Source organism: Struthio camelus, chromosome 2 (assembly GCF_040807025.1).
Source record: "Struthio camelus isolate bStrCam1 chromosome 2, bStrCam1.hap1, whole genome shotgun sequence".
Lineage (NCBI taxonomy): Eukaryota > Metazoa > Chordata > Aves > Struthioniformes > Struthionidae > Struthio > Struthio camelus.
This window is the reverse complement of record NC_090943.1, coordinates 131,768,503-131,782,211: the sequence shown is the minus strand read 5'-3', so window position 1 is coordinate 131,782,211 and position 13,709 is coordinate 131,768,503. Positions and strand designations below refer to the sequence as shown.

Here is a 13,709-nt window from a genome sequence, read left to right as displayed (position 1 = left end):
GTAGAATATACTAAAAAATTCAAAATGACCCTTATTCTAAGTCTTTGCTCACTGAGGTGAACACCTAGTTTATTCTCTCTCTTTCTTTTCCAAATGCAGAGAACATGTATCCAAAGCGATTACAGCTGAAAGCCTTCATTTGTGGTCACTGATATGAATCCAGTCCAAGCCTGTAGTAACTAGAAATGCTGACCACCCAATGACTATTTGGCATGTTGTCTTGTTAACAATGAATTATATGTCTGGAATAACAGGAGCCAAAAAGGGGAAATCTACTCTCCGGAAGGCAAATGTGGAAGTAATTAGTTATTACTAAAGGAATCAGTGTGGGTATTGCTGTTCTGATAATGGTGGGAGAAGCAGGAAGGCAGCTGTATGTGGTCTAGGACCCAAGTTCTTCCCTTTCACTTAATAGAATAGGATGGTTTCAGGTGATCTTGGAAGTAAATAGAGATGCTGGAGACTTCACTTACTGGGAGCAGTATATTCCTGGAATATACTGCTCCCACTACTGGAGCACTTCCATATTTCTGGAAAAATAAGAATTAAAATGTAGCACATGAAAAGTGGGTATTGCTATACAGAGCTAAAGGTATTATTTTTCCTTTTTTTTGTTTATCATCTATGACTTTCTATCCTCACGTTTCTGTGACCCCCTGCTTGTGTAAATAGTATATAGGATTTAGTATAAAAGTATGTATTATAAAGGTGAGACCACATAAGTTTGGCAGTAAGGCCGTGATGTGTGGGCTGAGGGTTAAAGAACTGAGTTACTTGGCAGGTATCATCCTTAGTCTGTGCCTTGGATACCTGCAGTCTCCCTAGCACAGACTTACTCATGTGCCATCTTCAGAGGCTGGAGAGGCTTTGAACTGCTGGGAAACCAGCAGTTTAGCCAGGTGCTGCAGGCTTCCAAGAGAATGAGGAGCACCATGACGAATCATCCCTTCTAGTAGAGCCAAATTCCAGAGTTGCAAGTCTCCGTCCCAGCTAGGCTCGCAGTACATTCCACTAGAGGAGGCAGTTGCCAAGAAAGTCCTTGCATTCAATTTCTTGAAATTTTCTTACCTTTTTCCTCCCTCTTGTGTGTTTTTCTAGACACAACTAAACCTAACTGTTTTCCTCTTTTCTGTGTGTGTGTTTTGCTTGTGACTTTTTCCATATGGTCTCACCTTACAATCACATCCTTCTCCTCATAGATTGTACTATCTTCCACAATTCTGTTTATTATACTTAAAATACAGACTGCCAAAAGCCGACTTGCCACCTTGTGTGCCTGAAGTAAGCCAGAAAGGGCTTACTGCATTGCTTACACATGAAATGCAACTTGCCCATGGTAGATTTAGAGCCATATGGTGTTAAAATCTCCAGTTCTGCACATCAGATTGCACAAGTAAGAGTAGTTGTGAAAGGTCAGAATATTGCTCTATATGCTGTTTGAGAAGTTAAAATTGTGATACTGTTGTGAAAGTTTTTTATTGTTAGCATTAAACTTTTCTCTAATCGTTAATAACGTTGTACATAAGACTGTATCATTGTCATACAGATGTTAGGGCTAGAATCCCCTTGACTTTCCTAATCTTATTTTATGATGAGACCACAGCCTCCTTACATCGCCCTTTTTGCTGAAGTACATATTTTCCCTGTCATGTATAACATGGCAGGTGGGAAGTCCTTGTGTGCTATGTCATCTGATTGTTCATATGTGTAAATTTTTGTGGAGTACATAATATCCTGAGACCAGCATATTACTGACAGAATTATCTTAATGTATTATGTCCGTGTGAAGACTATTCCTGTCTGGTGCATATACATAGGGAAGTAATATTTAAGTTCTTTTCTTCTGGCCTTGTGGCATGAGTAGAGAAATAGAAATACTGCAAATAATCGAAGAAGCACCAGAAAAATTAGTGGGAATAGTACTGTGTTGTGGTAAATATCAATTTAAAGACTGTCTACTGTTAAAAGTGTCAACTGTTGTAGGTTTTAAACATATAGTTTCAAGTAACTGATTTAAAATCACTTAACATGGTCTTAGAAGGTAATTATACGTGGCAATTTATCATTTATTTAGACTTACTGTTTACCGGAAAGAACATGTAATGCAGACTTTTCCATTTGCTTGCTCTGACATCAAATATTTTTCTGTGATGAATACTTTGTACTACAGAAATAACTGAATTTGGAAGCTGTTATTTATATATCTATATGTGTTTATGTATATAGATATTCTACACACACACACACACACACACACACACACACACACACACAGAGTTAATGACTGGATGGCAGAACATAGAATTCTTATTAATTTAGAAAAGTATATTTTTATATATAAATATGTATGCACACAGAGATACTAATTATGTCATAAATATATGCTTTATAGTTAAGAGTTGAAGAAAAGTTAGAGAAGTCCAGCCAGTATTTCTTGAGTCTGTGTACGTCTGTACAGATGTATCCTTTGCTGCACTGACCCTGCTAATCTACATGATCTTGAATAACATGACCAAGTGACTGAAAATCAAGTAGCATTCAAATATGTTCTCATTCTTTTCTTGAAGACAATATGAATTTCTTCAGTATGCCATAGAGATGAAGACAAGAAGTCTTAATTCCTCTTCACTATAAAAGCAGCAAAGCAAAAACCTTTCTAGAACAGAAACCATTTTATAAGCCTCAACTTACCCTTATTTTATTCCGTAATCCAGTTATCTGCCCTTCTCCCCACACCACCACTTATATTACTGACCTCATTTTTCAAAGAAAATACCATCAACATCTAGGGTAAACTTGTGGGTTTCCTAGAACAACAGAGAATGAGACTAGAAACTTGGCTGTGTTTGAATTATATGCATGTATGAAGTTACAAATATCTCTCTGCAGGTTTGGAGCCTTGATAGTTCCTACTGTTACAGTTTTTCATCAGGCTTTGGCATGTGCAGACCAATTTTGTAGGGTACCCTGTAAAATGCTTCGCTATGATCAAAGTATCATCACTTCTGCATTTCCTTTGTACAAAAGTTGTGGGAAAACATCTTCAAAAAGCATTCATTTTGTGATAGATTTTTCTTTTTGAACCCTAAGATATTTGTTACCTCATTCCCCTGTAAGTTTTCCCTCAGATATTTGTTTGATTATTTGACACTATTACATAGGGAACATCTTAAAAAAGTGGAACGTAATAATCCCTTTTAGTTTTGATGCCTATTGTTTTTCCACTTTTCTTTTTTTTTTAAAAAAAGGCTGTTCTGCCACACCTGAGGGAAACTGAGCAGCTTTTAGCAGCAAAAACAGCATCACATTTTCAGACAAAGAACTATGATTTCATTCTTGTCCATTTCAAATGGATTAGAAAATGTTGTCCAAATTGGGCACCACGCCAAGATTGCCATTAACTTTTCCTATAAAATTTGATTAAGGACCTTAACAAGCATTTAGTAATTAAGTGAAGTGCTTTGGAAATTTATATGCTGTCCACAGTTTGTCATATGCAGTGAAATACTGAAGACAGTTTTTATGAAACGCAATAAAAATAAAGCACTTGAGAAACATCTGGGAGTGTTATCTGATCGTGTGTGGGGGAATAGTTTCATTTGTAACAGAATATTTTGATATTTAAAATTAATGTTGTGTATAGTTGATTTTTTGTTTGTTCTTTAGGTTAATGAGTAATTGACTTAATGTAGTAATTTCTATAATTGCGTAGTCCCTTCTAGTGTCCACGTTACTTCATTTTGTACCCTGAGTGCATTATTTTCCATGTATTCCATTGGTTGTGTACTGTTCTATATTTGGTTTCTGGTTTCATTTAATGCAGCTGAATTTGCTGAAATAATAGTGCAAAGAGTGTTGAACAGACTCTGAATGAGGCAGATTTCCCTGTGGCACAGCAGAGAAAGCAGTATAGGCTTTTAGTCTGATAATGTTCAGTGGATGGGAGGGTTGTGCGTTTGACTTTAGCTTTGCTAACAAAGAAGAAGGCCGGTGTGTTGCTGCTGAGGTAGCTTTTATGTGCTACGGCCATTCATAGTGATTTACAAGTAATTTTCTCTGCGAATCTCTCTCTCTTCTGATAGTTTCCAGCTTCCTTTGACACAGAGTACATTCTGGATAGTACAACAGGCCTAATAGAATAATGGCACTAGATTAGCTTTGCTGTGCTTTTAAAGGAATTGATTCAAACCTGAAATTTGAGGAGAGATGCCTTTCAAAACCGCAAAAATACAGGCAGCAAAATCTGCTAGAATTGAAGGCTGCTGAATTTTTTACCAGTATAGTTGTTCTAGGTTATTAAAGAATAAAAGGCTATTCAAATTTGCCATCTGTGCCCCTGCCCCACAAGTATGTAACCATGTGAATAACTCTACTCATGTGGATAAAGCCATGAGAAAAAGATGGGCCTTCTTATCCTTGTATGTATGTTACGTGAACCAGTGCTTTCGTGACTGCATGCCTCATCCAGGCAGGGCACCTTACTAGTTTTTCCTATTTCCAGCTGCCCCAGCTGGTTTTAGGAGCTTTTCAACCACCAGCATGAATCTCGTGATCTTATCACACACATATGTAAGGTATTTCCTTTGCCTATCAAATGTTTAATAACAACACATCTTTGGCGAGCAATTAGTTTGCTTATAAGGTAAAAACCAAAAATAATCCTCCAGAATTTATAAGCTGAGGGAGACAGGAGAAGAGCTCCATGCTTCTCTTCTGCACTTCGCTAGCACCTTAACACCAGTGGTCAGAGAAGCACTTTCCTTCTGGTCTTATATAAGAGAACTGTTCCTGTCTTAGGAGAGAAGGATAACAGAAGTCTTCTGTACCAAAGCTCAGTCCCCTCTGTGCCATGTAGAAACCAGCCAACTTTTATCTTTTAATGTGGTGCACGCCACATTTTTCTGTTCCATACAAACGCCTTATGGTAGTATTCAGTGCTAAGCGAAACGTTACAGAATGTGTGTGAATATGGGCTGATGAGCTTTAGTATGCTATAGATAGGTAAGCCTGATACAATAGGTGTATTTTCTCTCTTACATTTGCATTGTGCAGATAAATCATATTTTTCTTCAGCTTCTCCTTTGAGGCACTAAACGATTTTCAAAAAAGTGCATGGTAATTGTATAGAAAGGCAGTTTGTTTTTGTTTGCACATGCGTACGTGAGTGAACACACTACCAATGCCATTTTGTCTGTATGATGTATATCTGCCAGGGTTTTTGGGTTTTTTGTTTCTTTTTATACTGTGAGCTTTTTCCTCTATGGCAGTACTGTCCTCCATGTTTGGGATGCTGTTCTGATATTATTACAGTTATGCTGATATAAAAAGCATGTAGTGCATGAGATTCAGGCACTATTTACCTGCCAAGTTTCCAAAAATCACTGTTAAGACAGCTGCCACAATCCTTTCATGCATAGTTTTGCTAAATCACTTTCAGATCTGTTTTTCTGGTAACTAGGGAGTAAAATATTGCTCTGGACTGTGAAATGGCAGAGGGACAATTTGTTTTCAGAATGAGAAAAAAAGTTCCGTGTTCCTTTAAAAGAGTGTTAGTGCCTATTTGTCCTTATATTATTCTTTGATACTGTCTTATCATGAAATTTAAAAAAAAAATCTCCAATCTTAGCATGATGTTTGAGAATAATCACCTATATACATTTTGCGCAGGAGTTTAAACAATTAACGTTTTTTTCCCTTATTTTGTTTTTTATGTCAGAGCATTCTACTTGGACAAGTCGAACCTGCCTCCAAATTCAACATCTAAAGCAGCATATATAGATAAGGTAAATAAAAATGTTAAATGACTAATTAAGCTTTTCATTTTCCAGACTGTGTTATTGTAATCCTTTCCTGTGACTTTCTTTATTCCACTGAAAAGCTGAATTATTCAAAACTGTGGGGGACAGGGAAAGGGGGAGCTCTCTTAATGGCATTTTGTCCCACCTCTGTTTTATGGGTATGTGGTGCCATGTGGTTCTGTATCAACATGCGAGACGGGGGAATCACTCTATCTGAGAAGCTTTCCCTTTCCACTGTGTTGTCAGAGCAATGCAGTTGCCTCAGGAGCATGCAGGTGGGAGCAGGTGCAGGCAGAAATCTTTTGTTCTGAAAACTGGAAATACTGTTCAAAAAGAAATGCTCTAGTATCCCCTTCAGAAGGTTGCCTTCTGAACCTCCTCGTTTAGGCTTCCCCTGTCTTTAAACCTCTGTGACTGAGAGATCACAAGGGCTATGAATCTTCATTTAACATTACATCCCCTTTGTTGGAGAGTTCAGGTCCACATTGCAGCCCAGTAAGAAAAGAGGATGTTCCTAGGGCCTTGCCTATACTGACTTCTGAGCCAAAGTGGCTGAAGTACTGTGGCTTGACAAATACAGTGATCAACAGCTGAGCCCTGTGGCAGACTAAAATTTTACATTGGTGTAATCCAACGTGAGTGTTAACAGACTGGTAGTTCCTGTTACTTGGATCTGTGCTGGACTGCATGGTCCATCTGTAGAGAGTCAGCAACTTAATTTTCTGTGTTCACAGGTGCAGCAGGAGAAATTTAGCTATATGTGAAGTGCTCATTTTCCCCAAACCCGTTCCCTGTCTATTTTAGTGAAAACATCAGGGGCAAGATAAAAGCATCTGATAAGCCAGATCTGACCAGGGAATGCTATGACTAATGGTGGTTTAATCTAATGCATTTTCTTTGTAACTGGAGTGAGCTAAGAGCGAGCACTTGATCTCAGTTTGTGGCTTTGACTTTTGGTCTTTTCTCCATACCTCTGCAGCAGTAAATGGCACCAGTTTAGATCAATTTAAATGTATGCAAGCTAAATCAATAGGAGGTAAACCAACTTAAGTCTATTTGTGCCCGGGTTTAAATGATTGTTATAATTGATTTACTTGACCTGCACACTTTCTGATGAAGGAAAAACATAAGAGCAAGTGAGGCTGCTATTTCTCCAATTAGTTAAAACTATCTTTAGAGAATGATACTCTGTCTTTCAAAAGATGTATTCTTTGAGTAACAGAGAGTTTTGTTGGAATCTTTAAGTCTCTCTAGAATAAAGAGAAAGGGAATTTGGAGTTATGAGGTCTGCAAAAGTGTGTTGTGAGCCTTTCTTTTGCACAAACCGCCATGAGATGCTGATTTTCATTGCTAGATTGTTCTTGAAGGTTGCTCTTCTGAGAGCAGTCTTCCCCATGAAGGTGCTTTCTTACTGAAAGTAGGTGGATCATTTCATTCTCTGCGCAGTTATGCTGAGGTGGTTTTGAGTCCTGCCACAGAGTTAACTGCTCTTGTTTTGTGGTATATTTTTTGTCACTCCTGTTTGCTTTTCTTTTTCCATGTTGTTAGTCAGGATTAGAAACTGGCCGTTGGCATACATAGAGGTCACTGTTGTCCTACTTATAAGCTGATTTTCTCAGAAAGCCAATTAGCCAGTCATGGCATCCCTCCTGCGTGTGCGTACAGTTGTGGGTTGTCTCTTTGTGGCTTCCTTTCTTTGGAAGTACCATTCATGGAAACAGTACTTACTGATGGGCCTATTCAGTTTATTGAAGTGAAAAGCACCTCTGTAGGCAGGACTGGGAATGAAACAGTCAATGATAGTAATAATTTAAAAGCTAGAAAAAAATTTCCTAAGTCATGTCAGAGAAGACTGTATACTTTGTATTTACATTATGGGATCTGGCTTGGGCTTTCTCAGCCAGCCTCGCTGTTCTAATCTGCGTCAGTAAAGACTGCAGATCACAACCCTCCAAGCATTTGCTTCTCACTATCCTAAAAGAGTGTTTTACGTGCTTTTGGTAGCAAATATTTAAATCTCTCTCTCTTCTCTATCTTGCAGTTTATGAGACCTCTCAATTGCTTGGATGAACTTTACCGACTCATAGGGTCCTTTATCCGATCCAAACGCACCGCTGCCTGTGCGTACACCGCTTGCAGTGCTTCTGGAGTTGGGTTGCTCTCGGTGTCTTCGGAGCTCTGTAACAGGCTTGGAGCATGTCACATCATTATGTGCAACAGTGGAGTTCACCGGTATGACAGTTTATTTCTCTCCCTTTGTTCCAATCAGCCATTCAGTCATTGCAATTCAGTTGGGAGACTGGTTTTAAACTCATAGAAAGTCACATGCATTTCTGTGTATGTGGGTAAATGTCTAATACACGTAAAAGGTTTGTGATGAAATTCTAGAATTGTATTTGCCTTGATTGACAAAAATGAGCAGCATGATTTTGTTTTGTACAGTTGTAATGGGTTGTTTCTCATTCAAGTCAGTAGAAGGCAGAAACCCTAATTGCTAAAGTGGAAAAAGGAAGATTTCCTAGGTGTATAGCACATACTATATTAAGCTTGTAATACAGACAAAAAAATGTTAAAATTTGTATTTGCTATATGCTAGGGGTCATCTTAATAGAACTTGTTTCAAGGAAAAAGCAAAACAGAAGAGCTATGCATTTTTGCAGGTGTAGCATACAATAACTGGAAGTTCTATCTGTAGAACAGTCTTGATGTGATTAATATAATAGCAGAAAATGAACTGAGCTATAATCAACTAAGCTTTATTGTTGTAAGCGCTAAGTGGTTTTAATAGAGATACACACACACACACACAGACACACACACACAGACACACACACCCCCCCCCCCCTAAGTGACATTATCATAGTTAAAGAGCTCTGTAGTATTTAATGACTTTCATCAAAGATAGCATTATATTTATGTTCCAGTTGGGCAGGATACAATTTTGTGTACTTTTTACCAATTAGGCAAAGACTGCCATTGGGGGGGAGGGATGCTGAAACACTGCTGTTTCTGTAAGAATTCCAAACTGTAGAGTACAGGTAGCAGTGTGTTAAAAATTTGCTCCTTAGTTTCTGACCTTAGGCAAATTTGGATTTTGGCAGACTTCGTTACCAGTACATTATGCTAAAATGAACCTTGCCTTTTCTTAAGTTTAAGTAATACCTTTAAAAGAGCTTTGGAAAAGCAATGCACTGTAGATTCAGTGCAGATTTTAAGGCATGAAAAACAAGAGAAGCTCTGTGTATAGCCAACACAATCACATTATATAACAACAGTGTTTGCCATTTCTATTAGCAGAGATAGCAACAGACTACTTATGACTCTCCATCATTGATACAAGTGTATATAACATTGTATATGGTATTCTGTTTTAGGCAATAATACACAAAAGAGTGCGTTATATAACACTAGTCACTGTGTTAGATGAAGACAGAAATACTGTATAGCATGGATCAGCATGAATTTGTCATTTTCAGAAAGCCATGAACTATACAGCTTTTTTTCTGGCTCTTTCTTTAGGTTTAAAACAGTTCATAAGAAGTTTCTATGATACAGAGAAAACTTCTTCCCGATTTGGAACTCTTGCTAAACTCCTGATCAACAAAAACAATTATAAGCAGTATTTTTAACTCTGCTGCTCACATAAGAAGCAGCAGCCTTGGTTTCCCAAACTGCTTATAAAAGTTGTTTGAAAAGGAGCGAACAAGATATAGGGGAAAAAAATCAGGCTTATGTAATTCCCACAAAACAAGGAATAGTAGTTCTTAGGAATCAAAAAGATCGTTAATAGTACTCAGAGTGACTTGCTGTCAGGAATATTAATTACTGTTTCCTCAAAGACTTCTGATTTTAAGAAGGAATTCCTTATTCATGAGTACCCTTCTGAAGACTTTACTGTGTTGAAGTAAGCAAAGTTTATATTTCTTATGTGATGAGAAAAGACTTCGGGCTTGATTCTGCCTTTCCATAGCAAGCTGAAAAGGACTTTGTATTTCCTAGTGATTTCATAGAGTAAATTCTAAATTTACCAATATATTTGCAACAGAAATCTTTTTTTTTTAGGAAAAAAGTCAGATCAGCTTTAATATTTCCAATAAACTATCACCCCACAATGCAGAGGTCACAAATTATTCAGAATTATTTGGTGACCAAAGAAGAGGTAGCATGCTTCATAAAAACATGAGCTGTTCTTAGAATGGAATAAATTATTCCTGAGCCTTTTTGCTCATTTATAGGGCTAATTCCAAGGTATAACCTATTAAATGTCTAAGTAAGTATATTTAAAAACCACAAAATGTTAGAAAGCAAACACATTCGGTTTCAAGACTATTTTATGAGTGATGGGAAATGGATGGGTCACGTATGGGTTTCTATCTGAATGTTAAAGGATTCAAGATTGCCTATTTACATAAAGTAAATGTGCAAAGCACTCTTCTGTAAAAGCATGACTGTAGTCCTGCAGTCTTTGAATGCAATCCATTTGAGCTTTTGTATAAGATATCACTATTTCACTTGTCCATTAATATTGCCTTTTTGGCTACCATCCATTCCAAGAAACATCAACTGTTAGCATTATCAGAGACATTTTAACATAGTTCTTCCAGGAAAGAGAAATGCATTAAATGAAATTTTATATGTATCCAAGGAGTTTTTACCTTGAATTTCTGAAAGTTAAGAAAAAAAACTCACTGTATTTAGAGGTCGACAGGGATTCTTGTGCTATTATTTGAAGTGATGAAAGTTGGAGAATTTTTTTTTTTTATTCTTTTCAGGAAACGGCAAACAGTTCCCTGAAGTTACTGTAGTATGTACAAACTTGATGGATGAAGAAGTCTTTTCTTGGACTTCTATGTCATATAATCTCAATTCACGTGTTATTTTCTCCTTCTGGCCTCTCCAGGCCACGTCTCTACACTCCAGTACTAAATAGGCTCTGCTTTTCGGCATTCTGAAATTGCCTTCACTGAGATAGAAAGCTTATTGTGTCTCCAAATAGTAGGCTCACTGGGCAGATTTTGTTACTGATTAAATTCCTAGACTAAATTCTGCTGTGGTTTTTGTGAACCTGTTCCCCTTGGTACTCCATAGTGAGAAGCTATCTTGCAGCATCATGAAATCCTATGAGTAAGATGGAAAAAAGAAGGAAGGGAGAGGAAGATGCTAGCTGTGGAAAAAGTGCTGTAGACAAAAATTATTTTCCCTGTTGCCTGCAATACTACAGGCCTAATTCTTCCGCTTGTCTGACAGACTATTATTTAATCAGAGCAGAGCATCATGCAGAAGAATAGTCTTAAAGTTGATAAGTTAGTTCCTCAGAGTTCAAGCTACTGATTTGCAATCAGAGTGGATATTTAGCTCTGGACCTATTCACCAATGCATTTTCTCTGCCGTCTGTGTTCTTAGAAACTCAGTGCTCCTAGAGCTATCAAGTACTTGACTGAGATCAGTTGTAGAAATCCAGGTTTTGCAGACCCAGACCAAGGACTCACGACTGCCTGTTTTTAACAATAGGCTATGGAAACTGAATGAGTTGAAAGCTTTTATTCTCTCCTGGTGCTACCAGAAAAGCAGATGAGGGAAAGAGATGTAAATTGTGCTTACAGGTTAATTTTGAAAGTATATTCTTCATTTATGAGTCTTCTTACCAGCTTGAAAATTAAAAATAATGGACTTAGAGCAAGGTTTGTAAATGCTTTAACTCTAACTAATTTTAGCCTGATTTCTACAATTGATCTCTAATGGAAGAGAATTTCTGAGAGTCTGGAAGAGTTCAGGGTACTTTGCTGGTCGGTATCTTTCTTTTGTTCTTAGGGAGTGGGAACTGAGCAAACCATTAATCTGTCAGAATTTAAATATATATATTTTATTTTGTTTAAAGTGTATTAACTCGGAACCTTCCTCGAAACCTTCCCTCACTTGATTAACTTAACTATCTGTCACTGAACAAAATGTGCAGCCCTTTTTGTGTTTTTCCCAGCTTGGGTATCATGGATTGAGAATGGGAGTTTCTGCCACCCTTCCTCTCTTTCTAACTGGAAACAAATCCCAGATAGCTCGGGAGGGAGATTCTGGGTGGCAATCCCTATGCAGAAGAGGCAGAGAATTATAAAACGGCAGCTTTGTGTGCTTTGACAGTGGTTGCTGATCTCAGGATCAGCAATGTTTTGATTTCTGACTTCTCTGTGATCCATATTAAATTGCTTTTTACGCTGCACTAGGCTAAAACAGCTTGACAGGGTTCATATTTTCATCCCTATATCCATGATAATGCTGTGGATTTTGAGCTGCTCATGATTATTTTGCTTTGATTTTTACGAGGACAATATGTTTACCAATTTGCATTACAGCCTGATATCCTATATCTATTTCAGACAGCAGTTCTTTTCAAATATATTTGAATCACCAGAAGAACAAGCATGGAGAAAAATAAGTTCCTTTAACCTTCAGAATCCTAAGTGACACGTGAATACTACAAACTCCCCTTAGATTATCATAAGTGAACATGCCTTGTTGATCAACATCAGGAATAGAACTCAAAATTAGTCTGAAATCAATAGTCTGCATTTCTATGTTGCCTTTTTTGTCATCCATAAATATATTTCTACCTGCCAATCAGCTGTCACCTATAAACAATACTCTTTTTTCTGCTGCCTGTTTCCTTGCCTAATTTTATTCTATTTGAAGGTGTAATCAGTCTGTACAAATCTAAGTGATGAAAGGCACTTTTAAGTTTTATTGAATCATGATGCTAGCTCCTGCTTGAGAGAGAAGAGAGAGACTGCATTGCACAGACAGGCCTTAGCCTCTTTCCATGCCAAAATGAAATTAGGTGCAGCAGCTGCAGAAGTCTATTCAGGGACCATAAGCCTTACAGGCTCAAAGGAATCATTTAAAGCATCCAAATAAAACAAATCCCAAGTTTATTTAAAATTTTGCATTTCCTGGAGGACTGAGAAAAGAGAGGTCCTTTATAATCTTGATGAACCCCGGAAAAATCACCGTCTTATTTTCTTTTCTGAATTTTAATTTCCCCTCCTGGAAGTCTCTCCTTACTGTTACCATCCTTCCAGCAGTGGGGTTCTGGCTAGCAGACACGCAGCTGAATGATGAGGCAGATTTTGCGAAGGGTTGATTATGCTGTCTCCTGCAGCTGGCACAGCTCTGAAATCCGATTAAACCTGTTGCCATCTTCCAAATGGCAATGCAGGGTAATGCTATAAGCTGTCACTCATGGCCAGCTCCCTTTATGTGACTCAAATTAAACAAGGTATTTATGAAAAACAGGAACTACGACGGCCTTATATTTTGGACATTCTATCATAAGAACTCTTCTTTTTGATTATTTTAGAAATTTTTCTGTAGAAATTTAGTTTTGAGCTCAGTGAAACTGCCACAGGAAAATATACCTGAGGTTTTGCAACTGTGACTCCTGCTGGATAGTCAGTATTTAGGCTTTGTGGGATCAATGGGACTACTTACAGGTCAGCATGTGCTGAAGGATTAATTCTTGATCCTCTCTGGCCTTCTGATCTAACTGTTGCTTTTGGTTCTGCTACCATCCTATTTAGTCAAGATTCCATTCTTTTTTTCAAAAAAAAAAAATTAAGTTTTGTTACATGTCTCCAGTTAGTGTATTATCATGATGCCTCACCTGCTGAGGCATAAAAAACCCTTCAATTTTCATAACATAATATGAGATAGTAGATTATTTCATTCTGTGTAGGTTACTATTTGAAAACAGTCATATAATTGCTAAATATGTGAGGATTTTTCTTCTTAAGACAATATAAACAACACACGTACCACAGATAGGTTGCCTCTATAGTGATGATAGTTTGATTTTGATTTAGGTTTTCCTTTCATAAGCAGCCTGGTGCATTTTTGTTTTGTTCATCTCTAGCATGCATATGA

General features: G+C 37.5%; 1 protein-coding gene across 2 annotated transcripts in view; it reads left to right on the top strand.

Moving 5' to 3' along the window:
* Positions 1-13,709, top strand: part of PREX2 (phosphatidylinositol-3,4,5-trisphosphate dependent Rac exchange factor 2) — a 187,571-nt gene that overhangs the window by 150,081 nt on the left and 23,781 nt on the right. For both annotated transcript variants that reach the window (XM_068932558.1, XM_068932559.1), the window contains 2 exons: positions 5,717-5,783; positions 7,840-8,030. In XM_068932558.1, coding sequence (XP_068788659.1) covers positions 5,717-5,783; positions 7,840-8,030 — 258 coding nt within the window. The remainder of the gene's footprint in view (positions 1-5,716; positions 5,784-7,839; positions 8,031-13,709) is intronic.